General features: G+C 47.0%; 2 protein-coding genes across 3 annotated transcripts; both read right to left on the minus strand.

Annotated features, from left to right (window-relative positions):
- Positions 1 to 253: 253 nt before the first annotated feature.
- On the minus strand, positions 254 to 7320 carry BNIPL (BCL2 interacting protein like). The gene is made up of 10 exons (XM_032397086.1): positions 6763 to 7320; positions 5909 to 6004; positions 5408 to 5472; positions 4982 to 5206; positions 2772 to 2954; positions 2484 to 2586; positions 1986 to 2117; positions 1082 to 1168; positions 808 to 906; positions 254 to 338 (listed from the first exon to the last, which is right to left on the minus strand). Exons 1-10 carry the CDS (start codon positions 6804 to 6806, stop codon positions 302 to 304), a joined length of 1071 nt encoding a protein of 356 aa, XP_032252977.1. The 5' UTR covers positions 6807 to 7320; the 3' UTR covers positions 254 to 301.
- A 119-nt stretch (positions 7321 to 7439) lies between these two features.
- PRUNE1 (prune exopolyphosphatase 1) lies at positions 7440 to 26211 on the minus strand. Of its 2 annotated transcripts, XM_032397084.1 has the most exons (8): positions 25998 to 26211; positions 18792 to 18884; positions 17835 to 18037; positions 16282 to 16466; positions 15033 to 15191; positions 14061 to 14155; positions 11785 to 11943; positions 7440 to 9345 (listed from the first exon to the last, which is right to left on the minus strand). In XM_032397084.1, exons 1-8 carry the CDS (start codon positions 26034 to 26036, stop codon positions 8917 to 8919), a joined length of 1362 nt encoding a protein of 453 aa, XP_032252975.1. In that variant the 5' UTR covers positions 26037 to 26211; the 3' UTR covers positions 7440 to 8916. The 2 variants fall into 2 exon arrangements, with proteins under 2 accessions (XP_032252975.1, XP_032252976.1); XM_032397085.1 differs by lacking the exons at positions 15033 to 15191; positions 16282 to 16466; positions 18792 to 18884; positions 25998 to 26211 and having other exon boundaries at positions 17835 to 17910.
- Between the last annotated feature and the right edge of the window lie 208 nt (positions 26212 to 26419).

Here is a 26419-nt window from a genome sequence, read left to right on the forward strand (position 1 = left end):
CCCAAGGTTCTGCAGCTGAAGCAGGACCAAAACCCACAGCCTTCCCCTTTCCTGCACAAGATGCTGCTACATGCACCCCTCTAGCTGAAATGATGATCACCAGGCAGATCAGGTTCCGGACCTTGGAGCCCTGCTTCGAAGGCAGGGTCATGAGAGGAATGACACCCCAGTGAAACGTGAAGGTCCAGTGGTACTGGAGTTGAGGATGAGATGGTTTAGGGAACAGCCCAGATGTTTCAGGGTTAGGGCATAGGCAGATCAATCTTTGCTTGGTTCTAAGGCCCTTGGTTCCTGTCTTCCTCTAGGTCCCTCCTGAGCCATGGAGATCCCGGTCCAGCCTAGGAGAGAAAAACAAAAAAATAGTTCAGGAGCAGGACCTAGGTTTTACTCACTGGTCTGGGAGAGAAGCCAAAGAATTGGAAGAGTCTGAAGATTGGGTGCTTGAGCTGGTGGTCATCAGGCTCCTTTGTTCCCTAGTACCTCCCCACTGGGTATTTTCTCTTCACTGCCCTTCTTGACTTCTTAACTTCTATGGCTGATCTCAATCTCCTCTAAGTTCTGTGCTGTGAATATTCGTTTATTCTCTGATGCCTCAGCACTTATATGTATAGTTTTTTTTTCATTTGTTCTTGTTGGATGCAAGCCTTAATTTCTTCTCTGGGTGGGTGCAGTTTTCCCAGATATACCGAAGTGTGTGGAAGCAGGGCCTCTATCTTTTAGTTCCTCTGCATCTCCCCCAAGGCATTAAGAAAGCAGGAACTGGCTTTATACATCCCACCCCAAACTTTCCTCAAGCTTGGGACTCACTGTCTGACAGCTTCAGGGATGTGAACCTGATCCAAGGAGATGAGCTGGGCCAGCTCTCCCAGGCTGTTCAGAAAACGGATCTTTCGTGTGAACTTGGAACTGAAAAGAGAGGATAAACCAAGTTACTGGGAAGAGGGTTCCTGGAGACCCTTACAAAGGGAAATGTGGCAAGCAGAGCGTGGTTAAGGCTAGAAAGAGCCAGGGTGGGGCAAAATCTTCTTAATCTTGATTTGGAACATGGGGGCAGGGAGGTCCTTGGCCTCAGAGCTGGTACCTGATGAAGGGCCGAAGCAGTGCCAGGAATGCCTTCACGTACCAGGTGGCGTGGACAACCACCAGGGCGCGCAGGTTTTTCCGGAGCCTGCAGAATAGGAAGGAGATCATTCTATTCTTCTTCCACCTTCATGCCAGATGATCAGGTGGAGCTATGTTCTGTGCTTTAACTTCCTTCACATCTGCAGTTTCTAGATTTCTCTGGCAGTTGGGTCTAGTCCCCACTCCTTGGCCTGTAATCTGAGCTCCACCCATTGAGTTTAGCCCTTCGTGCTCCCGATTTTTAGGCAACTCCCTTGCCAGAATCCCTCTGCCCCATCTCCCTCCTGTGCCCTACCCTCACATAAATTCTTGACTACTCCCCTCTTCCCATGCCCCCCACGACCAGGACAAAAACAAAAAAGAATGAGCTAGAAAAGTGAGCAAAGGGAAGATGGGGGAAAGAAAAAGGGAAAAGGAACATCGCGGGGAACAAAGCCATATGGGTCAGGGATGAAGGCGGAGAGCAGCATACGATGGCGGCCTGGGCGGCAAACTAAATGGCGAGACGGGGAGAAAAGGAAGGGGTACATTCTGTGTGGCCGGCAACACGCCACACCGATTTATTGGGTTTTCACCATGGCCATTGGAAAAGGCATCATCGTTGCCATCTTGCAGAGAAGGAAACTGAGTCCCAGGGAGGTTAAGTGACTTGCCCAAGGTAAATGATAGAGCAGGTAAATGACAGAGGCAAGATCTGAAACCAGACTTCCCTGACTCTGAGAGTTCAGAAGACAGGAGAGGCCTGGTAAGGGTTGTAGAGGGACAAGGAAAAGAGGAAGGGACTAAAATGGAAGAGGAAAGAATGGAAACAGGGAAAGAGAAAGTGCAGCGGGAGTTGCAGCCGTCCTGTCCCCGTGGCTCACCGCCGGTCCAGAGTGTGGTAACACTGGCGCATCCAGCCCAGAGGTGGGACCTGGGCCCTACTCGTGCCTCCACTCAAGTGAACAAGCAGGTAATTTTCAGCGACCAGCAGCTCCAGAGTTCCCACCATATACCTGGGGGGAGACACAACTGTCAAGGGAGGTACACGCTTGGGGTTGTGGGGAGCGAGAGGGATTATTGTAGACTCTGCAGTCAGCTGCTGATCGTGCAGGGGGTTCTTTTTTTTTTTTTAAGATTTTATTTATTTGACGGGGGTGGGGGAACACAAGCAGGGGCACGGCAGAGGGAGAGGGAGAAGCAGGATCTCCACTGAGCAGGGAGCCTGACGACGTGGGGCTAGATCCCAGGATCCTGGGATCACGACCTGAGCCAAAGGCAGACACTCAACCAACTGAGGCACCCAGGCGCCCCAGGGTTTTTTTTTTTTTCCTTTTCCCTCCCTAACATCCCCCTGGAGCCCTTCAGGGCTTCCACCTAACCTGAACAAGTGCTCCATGACATAGGTATAGTTGGGGATGCTGCTGCTCGGTAGGTAACAGGAAGCGAAGACAATAACAGCGTTGAGGCCATCACCATGGTAACCTGGAGAGGACAAAGGGAAAATTCAGTCCACAACTATGTAGGACAGTACATCTGTTGAGGCTGAGGGACTCCGAGGATCTCTGGAAGTTACGGAAAGGATTTTGAAGCCAGGAACTGAGTTTCCAACTTCGGCATTTGATTCAAGAAGTCACAGTTCTCCCCCCTCCACGTATGCGAGCCATTACCTCCATGAGAGAGGGCTTTCTTGTAGAGCTCAATGACAGTCATGTCCACTCGCTGCTCCCGCTGTCCTGTCCGGAACACCCTCCAGTGACGGCCATCTTCTCCAACCACATCCCACACACAACCCCGGCCCAGCCTTTCTGCTGCCTCATTGACCCCCAGACTCTCTGCCCGGGGCAGGTCATCTGAAAGAGAGGGATGGGGAAGGCTCGATAAGGCACGGTACACGCCTTCAGTATCTTCTACCTTCCCCAGGTTCCTAGAGTTGATTGCTCTAACCGCTCATTCCTCAGTTTTTTTTCTAGGACTCTAGCCCTAGTTTGTCCAATTAATCCAGTGCCTTGCTGGTTTCTCTTTCCTATGACTCACGATCCTCACTTTTTCACTAGACACTGGCCCTGAGGTAACCCTGCACTATGGTAGGTCCATGGCCCTTGCCAGTATTAGTTTTTTTCTAGATTCTTTCTTTCCACGCCTTTCCTTGGGTGAGCTCATCTGTTCCCATGTCTTCAATAACTACCAGTAAGGTGATGATTCCAAATTTGCCCCTCTAATCCATGTCCCTAATGCTTAGAGTGGACATCTTTAGTTTGTGTCTTTCTGTCATCTCCAAGCCACCAGACCCAAGTGTAATTCGAACTCATTCTCTTCCTCCTCTCTCCCATATTTCCTTTCTGGATGAATGACTCCATCCATCTAGCTGGCTGAGAGAGAAAACTGGTATCAAAGATTTTCTTCTCTGTCAGCCCTCAAGCCAACTGGACCCCAAATCTTCTTCCATATTTCTCCATTATATTCTCTTATCATTCTTTCCACTACTACTGTCCTGATTCAGGTTCTTAGCATTTCTCACCTGGACTTAGTGCTAGCCACCTAACTGGTTTCCCTGTCTCTAGTCTGTTTACTCCATTCCACCCTCTACCCCACAGCTTGAGCAAGCTTTGTTTTCTACCCTAGCTTTCCTACTCAAATGGCAATATACTATACCCACTAATTCTGCATGACCCTTCCATAGCAATGGAAACAGCTGCCTCATCTTAAAAAATGGTTGTCTAGGGGCGCCTGGCTGGCTCAGTTGGTGGCGTGTGCGACACTGACCCTTGATGGTGGGGTTGTGAGTTTGAGCCCCATGTTGGGTGTAGAGATTACTTAAAAAATAAAAATCTTAAAAAAAAAAAAAAAAAGCTTGCCTAGTATTTAGTATTCCATTGCATGGATGCACCATATTAGAATCAATACTCTACTGACGGACCTTAAGTTTTTTCCAACCTCTTTAGATCCATTAAATCTGATCATGTTACTCCCTTGATTAAAACCACTCAGTGATTTCTCATTGCCTACAGGATAAAATCTTAACTCCTCAGTGTGGAAGCAAGGACCTCCATGATTTGACTCCTGCCAACTTAACACAGCACTCTGATTCAGAAGTTCAGGTGACAACTTGGACATGTGATTTGTGTCTGAAGTCGAGGGCAATCTTGTGGGTGAGCCCTTAACCTGTGGGGTCTGTCCTAACTCCTGTCAAGCACCACAGGTGAACTCTAGGATGCCCTGTTGATGTCTGGAAAAGTGGAGAAGTGGTTGGTGTGGGTAAAATCCATACATTTGGTGTCGGAAGTGTCGTGAGTAGAGAAGAAACAAAGTTTTCCTTAATATCATAATACTTAATACTTTGAATTCCCCAACATGTCCAACATGCCCTGTTCCTACCCAAGTTGTTTCTTCTACCTAGAATGCCTCCCCAGCTACCTGATAAAGACCAGCTCAGAATCGCCTCTACTGTGAAGTCTTTGCTAATGCCTCTCAGGCAGAACTGATCTTGTCCATATCCCTGCTGACCGTCCCCTATACATATGTAGACCATAATCTTCAACTACACTTATTTGTATATGTGTTAATTTCTTACTAAACAGAGAACTCCCTGAGGGTAGGACGGATCTTACTCACCCTTAGAACTCGGTTCTCGCCCAGTAATAGCATGTAACAGTCACTCAATAAAAGCTTCCTAAACAAAGGACCCTCCCCACCCCCTACTGACTACTCTCACATTGCATCTACAGACTCTACCTTTCCGTTCTGAGGAAATTAATTTTGCTGACCTTACCACTTGGTCCCCACCTTATTGTTTCTGACTTTCGTCCCATTAAATCCACCCTGAGCTTCAACTCTAGCTTCCACTTGTACTGGCTCAGGCCTCAGGTTTCTTTCCCACCTTCCCATTCAAACTCATGCCCACTGTCCAGCTGCTCCGAGTCTGACGGGGTCTCCACTTCATCTACGTCCAGGTCAGAACTGCCATCAGGAGAGGAAGGTTCGGAGCACGTGGGAGAAGTTCCGTCGCCTCCAGTCCCCTTAGTCAGATTCAGTCGCAGCTCTGGGGCAGAAAGACGCTTACGCATGGGACGTAGGCCACACAGGGCTAAAGTGCTGGGAGTACCTGGGGTCAGGAGAGAGGAGAAAAGAATAGAAAAGTATGTGTGTGTTGGCAGGGGAGGCTGGAATTCCTGCATATGGTAGTGATATATGGGGTGAATTCTAAAGAACTTAACGGGATATTTGAGGAAAGAGCAGGGGAACCACAAACGGATGAGGGCGGCACAGCCCTTCACTGGCCTAGAATCAAGAACTTGAGGCCTACCTGTCTGTGAGTCTCTCTCAGGATCGTCAGGATCTTCAGAAGGGTCCACTTCTTCAGGAAGAAACCTAGAGGGGAAAGATTACAAAGGGGCAGAAATGCAGGTGAAACGAATCAAGCCAGGTATCAGTTTATCAATCCTCTCGCCAAGGCACAATTATTATTATTATTATTTTTTAAGATTTATTTATTTGAGAGAGAGACAGAGAGTACACAAGCCAGGGCTGAGGGACTGGTGGGGAGGAGGCACAGAGGGAGAGGGAAAGGGGAAGCAGACTCCCTGCTGAGTGCAGAGCCCAAGGCGGGGCTTGATTCCAAGACTCTGAGATCATGGAATCAACTGAAACCAAGAGTCAGAGGCTTAACTGACTGAGCTACCCAGCAACCACCCCGCCACGATTTTATCTTATCTTATCCCCTCTGCCTTCTTTGAACCCCTCCTTCCTTCAAGTCCTAATTCATCCTTCCGGCCAGCCATTCATGAGCATCCCTCACAGTCCTCACCTGGGGAATTCTTCATCCTGCCATTCCTCCTTCAGCTCCAGTCCCCCAAGTCTCAGGGATGCGGCTGGCCCCACTGCTTCAGCATTCTCCCTGGCCCTAAGAGTCCCCGGGGGGAGGGGGTGATCATGAGACCAACTAGGCAGTGTCTTAAGGGAACTGGGCTGTATGTAGGAGATACTGGAAAAGACGTCAGAGCTTGTCTCCGGGACATACTTCTACCACATCCACCACTTCCTGGAGACAGATGAACCCTCCTGTGGGGCTTAGGAGCAGAGGGAAGATGGAATGTCCAGCTAATCGTATCTACCTCTGTGGCGTTGCTCCGCCTACAGAGTGGGTAGGGATATTCCACATTACACCTGGCTGGAACCTGACAGACCTGCCCAGCTGTCACCAGGCAGAGTTGGGGAAGATGGCACCTCGTCAGGCCTGCCTTTCCTCCACCACACTGGGGAGTGGTGAGGGAAAACCATGGCAGAGGTGGAGGGGTGGGGGAAGAAGGTAAGGAGGGAGACAGATTTGCTGGGAAGGAGTACCTGCACCTAAATTTCTTTCTAGGTCAGCTTTCCAGAGGGCCATTCTGGGGAGTGGGTGTTAGAAAACAGACAACAGGCACAGTTGACACAAAATAGAGAAGCTTCCTTTAAAAACAAAACGATAGGGATTTATCCTGAAACCCCCAGTTCCCCATTTCCTACCTAGAGCGACCCTACCCCTTCTCTGCAAATTCATTCTCTTGCAGTCACATCTCTTCCAGGAAGCCAAGATTTGCCCTGGTCAGAGCTGGACGGTGGGAAAGTCCCTCAAGACTATTCGTTGCTTATTTCCAATCAAGTGAGCCAGATCTTACTTACCCAAGGTCTAACGTCTTTTCTCCCGCTTCTTGCGTGGTTCCCATCTTCACACGTCTTCCTGTCTCCCTTAAACACTTGCAGCTGTCTGGGAGCTGGTTGTCCCAGGTCCCCAGCACTTCTGTGTTCTTTTTCTCTGTCTCACTGTTGCTCTCGCCTCCAAGGCGGAGGGAAGTATGGAAGGGAGGTAACCTCACCTTCAAACAGGTTTTGCCACCTCCCTTCCTTTCCCTTCCCAAGCAGCAGGTTTGCCCAAAAGAAAAACCCTGCCTATGTGGGGGCGGGTTTTAGGGAAGAGAGGACATTTTCTAAAGTGGCTAGTCTTGGGGGAGTCGAGGAAGGCAGTTTGCTTTCCCTCCCAGACTCCTTATAACTTCTGGAAGCTGCTCTTTAAAAAAAAAGAAAAAGAAAGGAAAAAAAAAAAGGAAATGGTAAAAAACATTTTGGTTTTAAGACTATGCTTTTTGAGCATAAGCAAGATTGGGAACGCCGTTATTAAGAGGGTTCTGGAAGAAGAAACAGATGAACGGCCGAGGATAAGGAGAGATGGAAGACTGTTGTTCTTCATTCCCAAAAAAAAGTTAATGGAGACATTCCATACAGCAGGAAGAAGGGAGATGAATCTTGAGGAGGCTGAAACCATTATCAGAGGTAAGAAGAGACAATAAGGCCCCAAACAGGAAAAAAAATGTATTTAATACTTTAACAAAATGCAAAATAAAGTACCCAAGTTACAAAACATAAATTCCTTTGGTTCAATAATCACACCACTATTTTTACCTTCCAATGGCTACAGACATCATCCCCTCAAAGTGAAGTCACACCATCCCCCTCATACTGAAGACATCATGCCAAAACTGTTTCACGCACCCCCCCATTCAGTGGAACCGCGGGCAACTTACATGAAGCTGGGCTGTGGGGCAAGAAAAAGGGGAACAGGTTGGTCTGAAGGGAAAAGGGAGACTCTACACATGCAGAACAAGTCGATGGGGGAGTTCTCTGCTGGGTCACTATGGTATGAATCATACCGCCGTACATGCTACGTGAGGCTGAGTCCCTTGGTACAATCACATATAAATACACACAGTTCAGCCACCCTGAGCATTCCCAGGGAGAACAGAAACAAACAAACCAATACAGAGAAGCAGGGAGAGAAGCAATGGCACCAAGAGGCAGATCACAGAATACCAGAGAACATCCAGTCCAGATCCTTAGTTTTACAGACGGGGCGAATGAAGCCTAGAGAAATGAAGTGTCTTACCAAGAGACCCACAGTTCATGGCAGTTGGTATTAGAACTCCATACTTTCTTTCAACGTGAGCAAGAAGAGAACAGGATGGAAGAGAAATTGCCGGGCCGCTAAGGCAGGGCCCAGAGCCGGGCTCTCACTGCAGTTCTTCTGTCTTTTGGGAAGAGTACCTATGTGGTCTTAAGGCTTTCCTGGGTGTCGCCCAAACTCTCAAGCACCAGGGGTCTTCTGGGTCTTTCTGGGGTCCCTGTGGCTCTGGGACCGAGGGATCCAAAGAAACTGAGAGCCAGGCCGGTTGACCAGGACGGAAGATAACGGTCTTTTAGCTGCTCCCCACTGATCTTAAAAGAGTCATAATCAGCTCAGAATACAAATGTAGCTACCTCAGCCTCGGCTACCGTCACCTAACTGGGGACAGAAAGAGGAATCATGGAGCTGGATTCTGCTGAAGGATGAAAACGGAATAGGAGTTTGCAAAGCACACTCTATTTTCTATCTAGCTGAATGAAGAAGAGGATAAATGAATACACGGAGACAATGGATGTTTGGTTCCATGAGAGATACTGGTTCTGTCACAGAGCCTTACTGAGGGTACACCTTCTTGTGCCGCTCTGCTGGAACTGTGCAGGTATCATACTGTGCCCCTGGCCAGGGAAATACAGGAGAGTCAGCGCAGATTCGAAGATTTAAATTAAATAATACGATTTGTCTGATGGGTAGAGATCTGCAGAAAAGGCAGGAAGCCATCCCCAGAGCAGCTCTTTTCTTTCACTTCTTTCTTCTCCCCGGTTCATGAACACAGTACACCAGATCCCGGAGCCATGAAGACGGAACCGCCGACACATCTCAAAACATGCATTTGAAGTGGTTCAAGCAACCTCTCTCACCATCGTGTCCCCTCCCAGCAGTCACTTTTTAGACAGGGAGGCAGCAGTCGACTGTGACTGCGAGATCTGACTGCACTTCTCAAAGATGACCTCGGCTGAGAGTTTAGGCAGCCCCTGATCCAGAGGGCACTCATCCACCAAGCTGTTCATGGGCGTGGGGGGCAGTGGGGGCTCCTCCTCATCTTGACTCAGTCCAGGAACCAGGGAGTTACCTGCCCTGTCCAATTCCTTGTCTGCCTGCTCCCTGCACACACCCTCTGTCTCACGCTGCCCTGAAGGGATCTTCATGGAGTCAAAATACGCTGACAGGGCCTCCTGGAGCAGAGGCAGAAGTTTCTTCCGAGAGACCTGGGTGTTGCCCTGAAGATAGGCTTGGAGGTGAGGGTGGGTGCTTGGGGCAGGGGTTAGCTTCAGGGATGGAGAGTGGGAGTGTTCCAGCACTCCACAGATCTAAAGAGGAGACAAGATGGGGAGATGGTACATGAGGTGCGGAAGCAAACAGCTGCGGTTTCTAAGATAGAGACTTCTCTTACAGAGAAACATTTTTTTTTTAAATTAAATCATCCAGAGTTCAATATTATTGCTTCAGAAAAAGGCACATTAGCTAATACACATAGTATTTGGAAACAGAAGAAACATTTGAGATCATATATTTCGTTTTATTGATAAGTAAACCCAAGCCTGAAGAGCTTAAGTATCTGAGAGCAAAATCCCGTAGATGATGGGAGAGGCTGAACCACAACCCAGGACCCCCAGCTCCTGACCTAGCGTTGTTTCAAGTGCTTAAAAACTTGATCTCCATCCTTAGTTACAATGGGACAAGCATCTAGATTGAAGTCAGGGGCAAGACAGAGGCAGAAAGAATGAGCAGATCAAAGTGGGGGTGGAAGGTATTCCAGGCACAGTGCCGAGTCTGACCATTTACAAATATCATCTCATTGAATCGTTACCACTACCTTATAAGATGGGTACGGGTATTACCCTCATTTACAGGTAGGGAGACAGAAGCTCAGATGGATTAAGTAATTGCCTGAGGTCATAGTTTGAACGAAGCAAAGCTGACACTTGAACCCAGGTCCACCACTAAAGCCAGTGTTCTAAATCACTCTTTTATATAATTTCTACCATAGGAGGGAGAGGAGAAGGGAGGGCACACTGTGAGAAGAGGGGTGCAGTGGGGAACCTTCAGGTATCTGCACAGCTTCAGAGGACAGCACAAAGGGGGTGTGGTGGGGAGAAGGCAGGGACATTTCAGAAGGTGGGAGAGGCACTTCCTATGGCCAAAGCACCCTTGCCTTCATGACATGACTAGTAAGAGCCACTGTTTGCTGCCTGCTTACTCTGTGCCCCGCAATGTGCTTTACATACGATCTTGTGTTTAATGATCACACCAGACTAATCAGTGGTGATATTATGCCATGTACAGACTCAGAAGTCAATTGACTTGCCTGAGCTCAAGGAGCAGGTAAGTGGCAAATCTGGGAGAGAAAACATGTCCTTCTGCCTTTTAAAACTATAGTTCTTGGGGCACCTGGGTGGCTCAGTTGGTTAAGCATCTGCCTTCAGCTCAGGTCATGATCCCGGGACCCTGGGATCAAGCCCAGAATTGGGCTCCCTTTCAGCAGGGAGTCTGCTTCTCCCTCTCCATCTGCCTGCCACTCCCCCTGGTTGTGCGCTCTCTCTCTCTGTGTCAAATAAATAAATAAAACTGTAGTTCCTTCCACAGTGCCAAACTACCTTCCACTAAATGAAATTACATTTACTTCCAGAAAAGGAAAGGGTGACATAACCTTCTCTGGAAGCAAAAGATTATCTGACTGTATGCAGACCAGTCTTTGGTAGTCCTCACACTGCCCAAGAAATCCCAAACATTCCTGGACTGTCTTAAGCCCACTCTTAAATTCTTCCCTGGGCTAATCAGTAACCAACAGAGGAAAAGAAAGGGGAAGTAGTGGGAAAAGTGGCCAAACAGATCAGGAAAGAAAATAAACCTGCTCTTGGATTTCTTCTCTACAGAGTTAGCAGTAGATAGAGTAATTCATCCCTGCATGGTTAAGTAGTAGAAAAGGCATCTCTGGTGTTTCCCATTTTCAAGGCAATAGGGTAAAAAGAAAGGAACTGGTTTTCAGGGATGAGGAATTAATGATTAGACCAAGAATTGAGTTTTAACTCCAGATTTATAACACTGCTTTTTAATCTGATTTCAAGTTCCTTCAAACAGGAACTGTGTCTCTAATTGTCTTTGGAATCTTTCTTTCTCAACAACAGTATGATTAAGGATATTCACATGTAGAGAGAATGGGGAAAAGCGAGGAGGGAAGATTCGGGAAATACGTCAAGGGACGTCTGTGTAAATACAAGAACCAAGGGGTGCCTGGGTGGCTCAGATGGTTGAGCGTCTGCGTTTGGCTCGGGTCCTGATCTCCAGGTCCTGGGATCGAGTCCCATGTTGCGCTCCCTGCTCAGCAGGGAGTCTGCTTCTCCCTCTTCTTCTGCCTCTCCCCCTGCTTGTGGTCTCTCTGTCTCTCCCTCAAATGAATAAATAAAATCTTTAAAAAAAAAATACAAGAACCAAGGACAGGTCTTTTTTTTTTTTAAAGATTTATTTATTTGAGAAAGAGAGAGCTCGTGCACACATGCATGCAAGTGTGTGCCCACGCAAGGGGGTGGGCAGAGGGGGGGAATCTTGAGCAGACCCCCACTGAGCCCGATGTGGGGCTCCAACCCACAACCCATAAGATCATGACCTGAGCGGAAATCAAGAGTCAGACAATATACTCAACAGACTGAGTCACCCGGCGCTCCCCAAGGACAGGTCTGTACAGCACAGGGTGGTGCGTACAAGCAGAGCTCCGTAGGGACTTCAGGCTGTAGAAGGGACAGACTCACCGTCATTCGGAGTGCTGCATGGGGACAGAAAATAGCCAGCTGCCGCACTGGCTCATTGTGAGTGTTGAAAAAGATAGTCATGGTGACCAGGACATCACAGTTGTGAGACTGGCAGAAAGCATGGAGATCTGCAATGAGGCCAGACCTCTGCAGAAAGGCCTGAAAGAGAAGAAACAGGGCAGTGATAAGAGCTTCAGCCGGACCCTCTTTGTCACCAGCGACAAAACATGCTCACGAAGGGTTTCTTTCCATGTTAACCTGGGGCTTATACTCCATAAGAACAGTATCTCATATTGACTCTGTGCTATTTATGTGCTGGGAAGCAGCAGGTAGAACGGGGAGAATATAGGTTTTAGATTCAGAGAGAACTGGTTTGAAAATCAGCTCTATGACCTATTAGCTATATAATCAGGGAGTTGTATAGTAAGCTCCTCGGACTTGAGTTTTTTCATTTGTAAAATGAGGCTAGAACCTTTATCAAAAGTGATTTTTTTTTTTTTTAAGATTTTATTTATTTGACAGAGAGAGAGCGAGAGCAGGAACACAAGCAGGGAGAGTGGGAGAGGGAGAAGCAGGCTTCCTGTGGAGCAGAGAGCGTGATGTGGGGCTCAATCCCAGGACCCCGGGATCATGACCTGAGCCAAAGGCAGACTCTCAACGACTGAGCCACCCAGGTGCCCCAAAAGTGATTGTTTTAAAACTTAAAGCGTGATCATGTAAGGAACATGCCGGGCACATACAAGGCTCTCCTGTTCTTGCCATCAAACAAGCAAGGCCTTTGCCGCGGAGCTATTTTTATTCTAAAACAGAACAATGGGGCATACCAGTAACAACAGACACGGGATGCCTGCACCCTTGGCCCTTCGTTCTTTGCCAAACTCATCTTCTCCACAGTCTCAGGTAGTATTTTTTCTACTGGATGATACTGCCAGCTATTTCAGATCAGGGCTTTGCTCTATCCCTGGCATTTCTAATGTGTCGATTTGTACTGTGTCAATGTATGCTACTTGGCAAGCCTTCTCTGTTCTTATGTTTGTTTCTCAAACGAGGCAGCAAGGGGAAAGACCGGGCTCTTTTGTTTCCTTGAAATTACTTAGTATTTAGTAGAAAGCTGTACAGACTATGAGGGAATGTGTTCAGATCAGGTTGTCAAATGATGTAAATCAATATGACATGGAACCAGGTAGTGAAATACCATTGTCAAAGTTATATTCAGTCACCCAGTCAACAAAATTTACTGAGTACCCACAATTGCCACGCACTGCAAAGGTGCTAGAGATACAGCAGAAACAAAAGAAACAGGGTCCTACCTCTGGTGGAGCTGATAAACTACCAGACGAATATGGACAATAAGCAAGGAAACCATGAAATTGATTAGATCAGTCCATTAAGTGCTATGAACAAAATTCAAAAACTGTTAGATTTTTGAGCACAGAGAATATTATGTCAATTACAGTGGTGAGGAAAAACCTCTTAAAAGAGGAGACATCTGAATTAAGACCTGAGTGATAAGAGCTAGCTCTGCAAAGGCAAAAGCCAGTGCAAAGGCCCTGAGGTGTGAATGAGCTTAATGGTTCCAATGAACAGAAAGAAAATAGTGTGGCTACAGCAGTGTGAGTGCAGGAGTGGGGCTGGAAGGAGATGAGGTCGGAGAGAGAGAGGCGAGGGCCAGATCAAGGAGGGCCCTGTAAACCACAGCAGGGCCTTTAAATTCTATTAGGAATGCAAAGAGGGACACCTGGGTGGCTCAGTCAGTTAAGCATCTGCCTTCAGCTCAGGTCATGATTCCAGGGTCCTGGGATGGAGCCCTGTGTCGGGCTCCCTGCTCAGCGGAGAGCCTGCTTCTCCCTCTCTCTCTGCCTACCACTCCCCCTGATTGTGTGCTCTCTCTCTGTCAAATAAACAAACAAACAAATAAATAAAAATCTTAAAAAAAAAAGGAATGCAATGAAAAGGCAGCAGAGGGAGAAAGCTGATGTGATCGACTTACATCTTTTTTGTTTTGTGTTTGTTTTTTTCGGACCTACATCTTATAAAGAGATCACTCTGGCCGTTGTGGGGAGAGTGGTTTGTAGGGTGCAAAAGAAGTAGGGAAGCCAGTATGCAGCCTATCACAGTGGTGCGGTGAGAGGTCATGGACTGTGGGAGTGCCAGCAGACGTGACAGAAGGTACACAGGTACAAGATATATTATGGAGGGGAGCCAGGAGTGAGGAGCAAGGTTACGCACGTAACTGAGGGCTTTCTCTCCCACCCACACCTCCACTTTGCTCTTACCTCCAAATCCATATATATTGCACTAATGGCCACCTTGGTGTCTTGTCTGGAGATGGTCTTCTGATCCTTTCTCAGCATCTGCTCAGTGGTCAGTCCTAGACAATGGATTTGAGACCAGGGGTCAAACAAGAGAGCCCAGGGTCCCCAGACCAGGAAGGTGAGGACACCAAGACGGGTCAAGGATGAGGAAAAACACAGCCTCTCTTTGAGGGGCAATGAATAGGGGAGATAACCAAGAATGTAACTACATAAGAAAAAATTATTTTAAATAACTGAGCCACAATAGTTGCTGTTTCCCCTTTCTGCATAGTTTTAACTTTCTACAAGTACATGTGGTACTTTCCTTTTTTTTACGTCAACAGGTGGTATCTGGGTAAAAAATTATGGAAGTTATTTTTGTTCTCCTCCTTTGTCCTTTGTATATTCACCCTCAATGTTTCTCCTGCTTCCCTAAACAATCATCTAGATCTCACTCAGATAATTTAGTATTCCTTCAGCAGATTTTACTTATATACCTATATTCTCTGATTAGACCAGAAACCTGACACTCATATATTCCTCCTCTTCCTACCCAATAGCCAGGATAGAACAATCCAGTAAATGATTGATAAGTTCATGATCAGACTCACATACTACCTTGGTTCTCTCTGCTATAAAGCTTAAATCATTATGCATGCTCTGAAATTGTTTCAATGGTGTTCAAGAATACAATGAACAATCAGGGCACCCAGGTGGCTCAGTTGGTTAAGCAACAGACTCTTGATTCTAGCTTAGGTCTTGATCTCAGGGTCATGAGACCATGCTGAGCGTGGAGCCTGCTTAGGATTTTTTTCTCTCCCTCTGTGCCCCCACCCCCAAGTCCGCGCACTCTCTACTCTCTCTCTAAAAAAAGAAAAAAAGAATACGATGAACAAGTCTCGCCCATCTGTTTTCTCACGTGGAAGGGAAAGAAGTCAGTTTACTGTTTCATACCTGATATATCAAACTTTGCCTTTTGTAGAGAGTCAAAGATGTCATTCCTCTTGGGCAGATCTGGGAAGAGGGCCTCCAGTTTCTCCACATATTTGCTGTCTTTTGGGGTTGCCTTTCCAACTTTCAGGTCCATGTTGACACAATCCAGGATGATTGTTCCTGTGGAGACGAGACAAAACTCAAATCCTATGGCCTTCCATTCGCAACCACTAGAACACATACATAACCCTCAAACCAGATGGACATAATAGAGAAGACCGTGTGGCAAACTCACTGAAAACAAAACAAGAAACTGGGACTATGTCTTGAGTAAGACTTCCCCAATCCAAATTAAAATGTAGGCAGGAAAATGGGGAAAAGGCAGAAAGGGTGCCTGAGCACCCCAATCATCAGAGATCTTGAAACCAAGTTAGAGAGAGATGACCTCCCTTCTGTAGGCCAAATTCCATTAAAGAAACTTAGAAGTCAGAAGAGATAGTCTAATCCAATTCTCTCTCTCTCTCTCTCTTTTTTTTTTTTACAAATGGAAAAAATGAGAACAAGAAAGGTGAAGAAACTTGCGCAAGGTCACATAACAACCTCCTGGACAGGAATGGTATTAGAATCCGTTCCCTGCTTCTGTGGCTGGTTCTCTTTCCATCATACAATGCTGCAGTAGGCAGCCTCTAGGTCTGTTGTCCCGTGCTTCCTTTCTGCTTTCACCACAGCCATTTTTTTTTAAAGATTTTAATTATTTATTTGACAGAGAGAGAGAGAACACAAGTAGGCAGAGTGGCAGGCAGAGGGAGAAGCAGGCTGTCGCTGAGCAGGGAGCCCAACGTGGGGCTTGATCCCAGGACCCTGAGATCACTACCTGAGCCGAAGGCAGATGCTTAACCGACTGAGCCACCCAGGCGCCCCTCACCACAGCCTTTTAATGTCTAATTGTCCCCTGAAAGGACCCAGCCTTTGAAATGGACGGGATAGCTTGGAGAGGGTATGATCAAGCTGGAAGTCTAGACTTTTCCATTCTCGGGAAAACTGGGTGGCTCAGTCGTTAAGCATCTGCCTTCAGCTCAGGTCATGATCCCGGGGTCCTGGGATCAAGTCTCACATCGCTTCCCCCTCTCCCACTTCCCCTGCTTGTGCTCTCTCTGACAAATAAATAAATAAAATCTTAAAAAAAAAAAAAGAATGAGGATCTAGACTTAAAAAAAAACAAGAGACTTTTCCCCTCTCCCGACCAGAAAGACCAGAAAGCCACCCTCACCGTGCAGAAGGGCTGCAGTCTGCCTGTCCAAGATCTCTGGTGCCCCCTGCAGGATTCTCTCGGTCACCAGGGTAGCGCAGGACCCCACCAGCTCCACGGACACGGGGCAGGGAGGGCAGTGCCTCTGCTCGATGGGCCGATGGTCTAGCACCTCGGCTACCGCCTCTTCTAGGGCTGCGTCACCTCTGTGTGCGGAAGCGGGGGGTAGGGCAAAGAGAAGGAAAGATGGGTAGGGGCACTCCAGCCGGTTCTAACCAAATCTCCACCTCACCCATGAAGGAAAATGCACATCTTAGGCAAACATTCAGAACTTTGGTCACTTCTACCTCTGCCTCCCTGTTCTCAAGTCTTTTCTTACATGTTGTAACTGAAGTCATCTTTAAATAGTGTATAAGTGAATTTGGTGAAGTATCAGCTACAAGTATCTACAAGTATTTGATGTCCTTGGGAGTTGCCTTTCGGATTGACACGCTTGGCATCCAACATCTAAATCTCTCCTGTCATCTCAATCCACTTAATACCCAAATTCCACACAGTTCATCAGATTCCATGGCTTCTATCTTTTCTACACGCCCCCCACCACCACCATGGCTCTGCTACTGCCTTATTCTAGGCCCTCAGTATCTCTCATCTGGATTATTCCAACAGTTTCCTAACCAAAGACCGACTCCTGATCTTGGGGCCCCCCTGTGCTGTCCTCCACAAAGCTGCTGAATGATCATTTGAAAAATGCACATTTGATTTTGTTAGGATCTGGAATAAATCTAACTCCCAATAGTTCCCCACTACCCTAACACCAAGTCTTGTCTCCTTGGCAGGGCCTACAATCTGGCCCCCACTGACCTCCCTAGTCTCACCTCTTCCTCTGTCCTACTTCTCTGTCACATTTTATGCTCCAGCCATGCAAAACAAATTCCAATTCTGCCAATTTACCATGCTATTTCATGCCTGTCTGCCTTTGCTTATATTAATTCCTTTCTCTGCCTGGATGCTTTTCCTAACTACCTTGCCTCCCCACTCCAGGAGCAAACACTCAAGAGTGAGATCAAGGGTCAACTCTCTTAGGAAACCTTTCCTCACACCCTCTACTCCCCTTGACTATATTTAACTACCCCATCCTTCGTGCACCTCTTGTCCTCTAGAGTGTCGGTTATCACACACCTCCAACACCCATCACAATGCAACTAATGAGATATTGCCTTATGTAGGAAATAATTTTGCTTTTTAAAAACTAAAAATAGAGTAGTAACCATTATTCCAAAGCTTCTATTACAATAAATCTGCCACAAAATAGTGATACCAAAGGCAGCTTTAAATGATTTCTGAGTTCTCCTTTAGTTTCACCTCTCCATGTTTCTATTTCTTTTTGTTACTTGCATAACTGGAGAACTGACAATATTTTCTGTTGATTTTCTATATCTGATATGACCCAGCAATTACAATTAGCCTGTGAGATCCCGAGAGCAGAAATTCTTTCTTCCTCTCTTTATTTCTTAATCATCAGAACTCAACATGGCACATGATAAATATCGGCCTAACTTCCTTCTACTTACTTGGGTAAGACATGATGGTCAACAAGGATAAGGGTGAGCTGGCCAGCCTGGTGCAAGGCATGGAGGTCAATCTCATCCCGGAAAATCAAGAGGGACTCTGGAATGTTAATCTTCTGAAGGAAGAAGACATTGTCACCTCGTAGAGGTAGCTCAGAACGATTTATATTTAAGACTGGCACAAAGACTTCCTCAGCCTCTGTCGTCTGGATAAGGAAAGTGAAAAGAACACATGGCAATGTTTTGGAATAAACAGGAAAAATAACAAAATTATTGGGACTAAAGGAGATGTGATCTTGGGTAAGTCACTGACTTTCTCAAAGCCACAATTACCCAGTTGATAAAAAAATAAAAGGACCAGGGCGCCTGGGTGGCTCAGGCGTTAAAGGGTCTGCCTTCGGCTCAGGTCATGATCCCAGGTCCTGGGATCGAGCCCCTCACTGGGCTCCCTGCTCGGCAGGAAGCCTGCTTCTCCCTCTCCCACTCCCCCTGCTTGTGTTCCCTCTCCTGCTGTGTCTCTCTCTGTCAAATAAATAAATAAAATCTTTAAAAAACAAAAAAAAAAATTAAAAAAAAAGGACAACTCTTGCCCTCTCTCCTTCTTAGCATAACATGAAGGTCAACAAGGTAACTCATGGAAAAGACCTAGTTCTAGATGCTGCAGAGAAGGGATTATCAGTCCTCAAAAACTGACCTGGGCATGAGACCACTGGTACCCAGAAGAACTCAATAAGTTTGAATATCGCTTTATGATTTACAATTTCTTCAAAATACATCTACTCATTTGATCCTCCCAGCAACATTGCAAAATAGTATCATTTCAGATTCTAGAGATGGTGACCTGAGACTCAGCAAAGTCAAGGAATTTAACTGACCCAAGACTAAATAGTGTTAAGTAGCAGAGCTGGGACTTGCATCCAGATCTTTTCATTCTAAGGGACTCTGTTGCTAAGTACTCACCTTTGCCAGGTAAAAAGCCAGGGCAAGAGCTGACACCATGGAGTCCAAGTCACAGGCTTCATTTCCCAGCACGATGTGTAGCGGCCGGGACTCCTGGTGAGGAAGGAGAATGGGACACTAGCAGAAGCATTTCTATTTCCGTTTACCTTATATGTGAGCAGGGCTTCACACACCTCTTCTCACTGGTCTTCACAGAGGAGGTAGATCAGATAATCTTACAGGTCCTCATTTCATGGATGAGGAAATGGCTGGGAGGCCACCCATGTTTAGCTAAATTTAAGCATTCCACACATATCCAGTAAGTAGAAAAGTGCCCTTTCTCCTACTACACATCTCCTTGATTATCAACTTAAAAAAGAATAGCAGTAAATAAATCTCTAACTTCTTATGCTTCCTTGGGCACTTGAGAAATCAAAGGTAGAGCAGTTGAGGTAGCTGATGTATTCAAGCCATATCAACCCCAGTTTGTTTTTCTGGTCTTTGACCCCTGCCATTTTCAAAATAGGGAAAAGCATCCTTATACTTCTAAATCATAAGAGGTGAAGAGCTCTTGAAAATGAAGGTAAAAATAAAATCTAGTCCAGTCATCCAGCCCATGAAAACTCCCCCAACCCTGAGAAGCCTCAATGATAAGCAGATATAACTAACACTCTCACTACCCAGGACACAGACACTTTCCCCAGCAGGTTCAAATTAAAACAAGAACAGTTGGGCGCCTGGGTGGCTCAGGCATTAAGCGTCTGCCTTTGGCTCAGGTCATGATCCCAGGTCCTGGATCGAGCCCCATATCAGGCTCCCTGCTCCGCGGGAAGCCTGCTTCTCCCTCTCCCACTCCCCCCTGCTTTTGTTCTTGCTCTCGCTGTGTCTTTCTCTGTCAAATAAATAAAATCTTTAAAAAAAAAAACAAAAACAAGAACAGCTGCTGCTGCTGGAACTTTTATTTTTATAATTTATTATTTACTATTATTTTTAAGTAATCTTTACACCAAATGTGGGGCTCGAACTCATGAGCCTGAGATCACGAATTGCATGCTCCACCGACTGAGCCAGCCAGGAGCCCTGGAACTTTTATTTTTAAAGCTTGAAAAATCCAGCTATTAATAAGAACCGAGGAGGGAGGAATATCTGCTATTCCTAACCTTGTTCTCTTGCATCTCCCTAGCTGTCAGAATCTTAAATAAAATACATTAAAACCACAGTGCCCACAATAGCAGAGACAAAGCAGGGTTTTGCTTTGTCGGAAACATTTATTTTATTGAGTGTGCCGTGCATTGCTCTAATATTTTTACATGCATGAACTAACCATTTAATCTTCAAAACAACCAAAGAGGTAGGTACTTTAAGAATTATTATTTCAGGGACGCCTAGGTGGCTCAGTTGGTTATCTCTGTTTTGAAGATGAGGAAACTGAGCACAGAAAGGTTGAAGTAGGGACACCTGGGTGGCTTAGTTGGTTAAGCATCTGCCTTCGGCTCAGGTCATGATCCTGGGGTCCTGGGATCCAGCCCTGCATTGGGATCCTTGCTCAGCGGGGAGCCTGTTTCTCCCTCTGCCTGTCGCTCCCCCTGCTTGTGCTCTCTCTCTCTCTGACAAATAAATAAACAAAAATCTTAAAAAAAAAAAAGGAATTATTATTTCATTCCAGGAATGAGCATTCTGCCAGATATAATGAGACCATAAAGTCCATGGCTCAGCTTAGGGCACAAGAATTCTCTCTTACCAGTTTATTTTTGAACTTCTATCTCAGCCTGCTTCTGACAGAGGAAGAGATAAGAGATAAAATGAGACATACCAGTTATAGCAGAGTTTCCTAATTTCAGTACTACTGGCATTTTGGACTGGATCATTCTTTGTTGTGGGTGGGGGCTGTCCTGTGCGAGGGAGGATGTTTGGCAGCATCCCCGGATTCCACCCACTAGATGCCAGTAGCACCCTCAGGAATGACATCAAAAATGTCTCCAGATTTGCCAAATATTCCTGGGGTGGGGGTGGGGGCAAAAATCACCACCAGCTGAGAACTACTGGGTTACAGACAGGTGAAAATCCAAACAATCTGACTTCTTCAATCAGGAAAGATTTGCTAGATGCAAGAGTTTCAAAAAGTAGGAAAGGGGTTCAGGGCAGCAAAACACAGCAATCAACAGTTATCAAGTAATGTAACTATAGGAGGAAAGGGAATCTAGGTGAACCTAGAATCATCTTGCCTCTTTGGCTGTTACCCACTCCCCTCCCTTCCCCAGGAAGCTACAGCCAGAAAGGTACAATTTTATAAGACTTCTAGTGGTATAAATTGCCCTATCTGGTGCCATAAATTGCCCTAAATAGATTTTTTTTTTTTAAGTTTTATTTAAGTAATCTCTACACCCAACATGGGGCTCCAACTCACAACCCAGAGATCAAGAGTCAGATGCTCTTCCAACTGAGCCAGTCACGTGCCCCAGGTTTCTGTTTTTAAACCACCTTTTTCCGCATCTCCTACTCCCAACCCCCAGAGAAGTACAAAAGGCAGAGGTTACCTGTCGAGGTTTTGCAGAGAGGACTTCTGGGGAAAGTTTGCCCTGCACCCGTTTCTCTAAGCCTACCTCACAAGGGTGGCAGCCCAGACCTGCCCATACTGAACGGTAGGGGAGAGCGGAGATTCTTTCCAATATTAAACTCTTTTCCTACATTATACAAGAATTCAGTCCTACAGTTACTCCTCTAACTTGCAATTCCTCCTCCGGGTACCAGAGAAAGTCCCCCTGTTTCCTGGATACCAAGAACTGCCCAGATGGCTGTGGACCAAAGTGGCAACAAAGCACTCGACGTAAGTGGCTGCAGAGATAACGAGCTCACTGAAGCAGTAAGGCGGGCACCATGTTCCCTAGAAAGGGAACCGTATCATAAACACGCATGGCCATATGGTTCTGACTCTGGAGAAAAAAGGGATGCGGAACGGAGAAAAGGCAGAGCAAGCAGGACAGACCTAGTGCTGGGCCCCCAAAGAAACTTTCCAAAACTCACATTAGTGCTGCTTCAGCTGAATCAGAACCGGTCAGATCCCCAGCATGGAGAAGGCTAAGCAGAAAAGCAGAAAGAAGGGACCACATACCACTAAGTCTGTGACTCTGAGGAGAAATGAAATCCACAGGAAGGTGAATAACTAATCCCTTGCTCAGGCAAGCCAAGAGAGCAGCCATAAGGAATGAATACAAAAGCAATCCTCTGGGACTTTTGCCATATCTTGGAAAGGACTGAGCAGAGGCTGTGGTGGCCTTCCTTTCCCTGTCAGGGCCCACCACCACCCCAGCCTGTCCGGTCTATGCACCACCCACAAAACGTGCTGTGCATATTCCCAGCTCTGACCTTCGCACTCTGTTCTTCTCTGTCAGAAAGCAGCAGAACTGCCATTTGAAGAGACCACAGACTAGGCTAAATCCCTGCTCTGCTGCTGCTCCTTTTCCTTCTTCTTCTTCTTTTTTTTTTTTTTTAAGATTTTATTTATTTGATAGAGAGAGAGAGAGCGCACAAGCAGGGGGAGCGGCAGGCAGAAGGAGAAGCAGGCTCCCCACTGAGCAGGGAGCCCGATGTGGGACTCGATCCCAGGACCCCGGGAATCATGACGCCCAACGGTCGGAGCCACCCAGGCGCACCCCCCACCCCCAGCTCTGCTTCTTACTTGTTGTGGGACTTGGGCCTCTCTAAGCTTCATTTTTGGTTTTAAAAATGATAATACTGTAACCAGTTTCATGAAGTTGTTATGAGGATTAAATGAGATAGCCTGTAAGTGCCTACTGGGTGGTTAGAAAGATGAGCTGCCTTCCATCTTCTTTCTCTACCCGTCCCTCCTGGTCCATTCATGCCACCTAAAGCCCCTGTCTCTGTGTCACCTTCCCTTTCCACCCAGACCACAGCAATCCTCCTCCTCCAGACCTCCAGCTGCCAGCACTCATATGGAACTCCTACCTTAAGGAACTCGCTATCTTTTCGTGGGCATGTATCTTAATCTTGAACATAGTTTATGACTTTGGCGACTAAACACTCTGTTGTTCAAACAGGGACACTTTGAGAATGAAAAGGGATGCAATAAATGGTTATGTGCGAATAAACTAAAACTGTCCTGGGCTGCCCGACTTATAAGGCACCCTTCTCTTCATTTAGGAAAAACGTGTAACTCTTAACCCCCACCCCACCGCATCCTCCACCAGCTGAGAGCACAAGCCAAATAATCTTGCTTTTCTGACCATCAGAGGAAGGGGTGAGCACAGATACAGCTATACTTAGAGCATGAGGAAACCTGAGCTGCCAATGGAAGAAATACAATCTGAGAGCCCCAAGTAAATATAAACTTTTCTTCCTAACAGAGAAACCAATAAACAAAAAAACCACCCAAACCACTAGTCACAATGACTAGATCCTGATGCTCTTTGTGACCTCAATGCAGGGAGTGAGGATGGGCTCTCGGGCTGGCAAAAGCAACTACCAGCCTTCTGAAGCTGAATATGGTCTGGTGCCTCCTCTACAAAATAGTTAATGAGGGAGGAAAAAAAGGAGACAGGGAGCCAGAGATAGAGAAGCCCTCCCAGCAGAGAAAATGGTACCGATACTGACGAAAGGACTATGGTGTCTTCAGGATAGCCAGCCACTCCCGATTCCTGCCTTCCACAATGAGCAGTGCAGACAACGCGGATTATCTGAAGGCTGCTGGATGAATACCTACACTTGAACGCGGCTCCACCCTGAAGCAAAGGTTCTTCCCCACTAGTAGTGAAAGATGAGTCACCATGAATAGGACATTTAGTTAAACAGGATTTCTTTCTTTTTTTTTTTAAAGATTTTATTTATTTATTTGACAGACAGAGACACAGTGAGAGAGGGAACACAAGCAGGGGGATTGGGAGAGGGAGAAGCAGGCTTCCTGCTGAGCAGGGAGCCTGATGCGGGGCTCGATCCCAGGACCCTGGGATCATGACCTGAGCCGAAGGCAGACGCTTAATGACTGAGCCACCCAGGCGCCCCTAAACAGGATTTCTTTTAAATGGAACATCCTACTATCGTTGTGGCAGAGGCTGCAGACAATGTCTCTGGTATCAGATGCCAGAGAAAAAAATCTGGTATCAACAGGAGAGTTGGCTGGTTATAAGCTGTCTCTATCCTGTGTAAAAGTCAAGCATCCACATTTCCCGAAAAGTTAACATAGCTTAATGGAAACACTCAAACTTAACAGAATCTCTGTCTAAATCATGTCTTTCTTTACACACGAAACAACAGTGCGGCCTCTGGGGAATGGGATGAGGAGGAGAAGAAAAGATCTTGTTCTTTTTCATTTCATATCTTCTTTGTACTTCGGTTTTCTCACTGTGTGCATTTACCACTTCTATAATTAAAAGCTATCTAAGCTGCGGGCCACCACCTGCATGTCCTGCCACCAGCTCCTCCACTAACATTCCTAGAGTCCGGTTTTCTCATTTCTCCCAGCCCTGGCTAGGCTGTGTGATAAGAAGAACTCTAAGACACAACCTCACCTTCACAAGTTCAGAAAAAGAAAGATCTAGATCTTGCTCCTTAGGAGATGAATGCAGGCAAAAAAAGGTCAGGATACCAGCAATACCAGAAAAACCCAGTATTTTTCAGCTTCATACTGCTGTAGGAGATATGCTGTTAACCTGGGGGGACTCTAAAGCATAGATGCTGAAAGATAGATGCATGCCACGAAAGGCTATTTGGTGAGGTTTCGGGTCCAAGGGCTCTTTTCCAAATGGTGGAAAGGAGACCCCTCATTTGGGTTATTATGGGGGGAAAAATTCCACTGCTTAGCACTCAGAACAGTGCCACAAAGATTCTACATTGGTCCTCCAATGAGCTCCCAGTGGTGGAAATCAGAGGTAACCAAACGAAATGGTTCCAAATTGCCCTATGCATTAAATCAACTTTCCCCAAATCTGTATTTCAGAAGGAAAAATTTGGTGCAATTGGTAATATTAAAATTGTCCTTCACCCCTATGCTTCAGCAGTCGAGTCCACAGAAGTAAATAGGTGACTTTTAGGATTTGTTAAAGACCAGAATTTATCGGCCAGGGGAATTTGCAGAGTTTAAGACACTTAGAAAGGAAAGCATAGTCAACCATCCGTCTAGGTCTCCACATGGGCAGTGTAACTTGAAGTGGGGGGGGCCAGGTGACCTCCTAGAGCCTCTCTGCTAACTGGGAATAGCAGCCAAATGAAATGCTGCCTGACCAGTCCACATGGCTGGGAGATTCCAACTAACTCAGAGTACCAAAAATAAGCCACAGTAAGTACCAAAAATAAGTCAAGCTTATAGTTTTCATTCCAAACACACTTTGGGCTTATCCCTTCCAGGCGGGGGATTCTTACGTAATTTATGTGCGTTAAGGCCACAGAATAAAACTGGAGGCAAAGAATGCAAGTTTTGGGTCAACAACACATATGCCTACAGTATTGAGCATGTTTAGCTTAAAAACAGATTTAAAGTAAAACATGATTAGGGCGCCTGGGTGGCTCAGTCGGTTAAGCGACTGCCTTCGGCTCAGGTCATAATCCCAGAGTCCTGGGATCGAGTCCCACATCGGGCTCCTGGCTCAGCGGGAAGCCTGCTTCTCCCTCTGACCCTCTCCCCTCTCATGCTTTTTCTCTCAAATAAATAAATAAAATCTTAAAAAAAAAAAAAAAAAAAGTAAAACATGATTCTCTAATCTAGAATGAGTTCCACCCGCCAGACAGAAACAGCTCTTCTAAAGCAATAAGGCCGTGGGCACAGGTTCTCTCGTACCTCCGGGGCTCACCTGGAGGCCAATGGGCCAAGGAGGCCGGGTGAGTGGTGAACTGAAAGAGGGGCGGGGAGAAAAGGATAAATACACCTCGCGCGGCACTACAGGCGGCGGCAGAGCCGCTCCACCTTTTGACGGAACTGACACAGGCGACAGTGAGCAGAGGCTCAGATGCAGGTCCCAGATCCACGATTCCTCCTCGCAGCTCTTGGGGAGACCCCAAAGGCAGCAGCCAAAACCCGGGAGACGGAGCAGCATTCCCCAGAGCTAGGTTCTCGTTCCTCACTTCCCCCCGGCCCCAAGCTTGATCCGATCCCAAGCCCCCTCCCCACAATTCCGTGTTCCCTCCCCACACCTTCGGGGCTCCCCAGATCCCACATCTTCGTTCTTTCCGGACCTCATGCTTCATTCCTTACGATCACAGACCGGGATTCGTTACCTGCAGAGCGGCTCGACAACCCTGCAGGTAGTCCTCCATGGTGAAGTCCCAGGTGTGCCACCGCCCCTGTCCGTGGAGGCGGTACCAGGAGAATGCGCCCCGCCCGGGACTCAGGGGCTAGGGGCGAAAGTCAGGAGGCGGGACTCGAACCCGCCACACAGCGATTCGGCCCCAACCCCCGGAGGAAGTGCGTCATGCGGCGCTCCTGGAGTCCGACGTCGCCCCGCCCCCAGCGGCGGAGGCGGAGCTCCGCGCCCAGAGACTCACGGGGCCCCCTTCCCAGAGGCGCGAAGTGGGGCATGGCGCAGGGCGTCCTGGGAAACGTAGTCTAGGAGCTCCGAAACGACCCCAAGAATGGAGGGAAAGAGAATTTTCCGAGATTACTCATTTGACAGAGAAATGTATATGTGTCACAGTAACCT

Source organism: Phoca vitulina, unplaced genomic scaffold (assembly GCF_004348235.1).
Source record: "Phoca vitulina isolate PV1807 unplaced genomic scaffold, GSC_HSeal_1.0 scaffold96, whole genome shotgun sequence".
Classification (NCBI taxonomy): domain Eukaryota; kingdom Metazoa; phylum Chordata; class Mammalia; order Carnivora; family Phocidae; genus Phoca; species Phoca vitulina.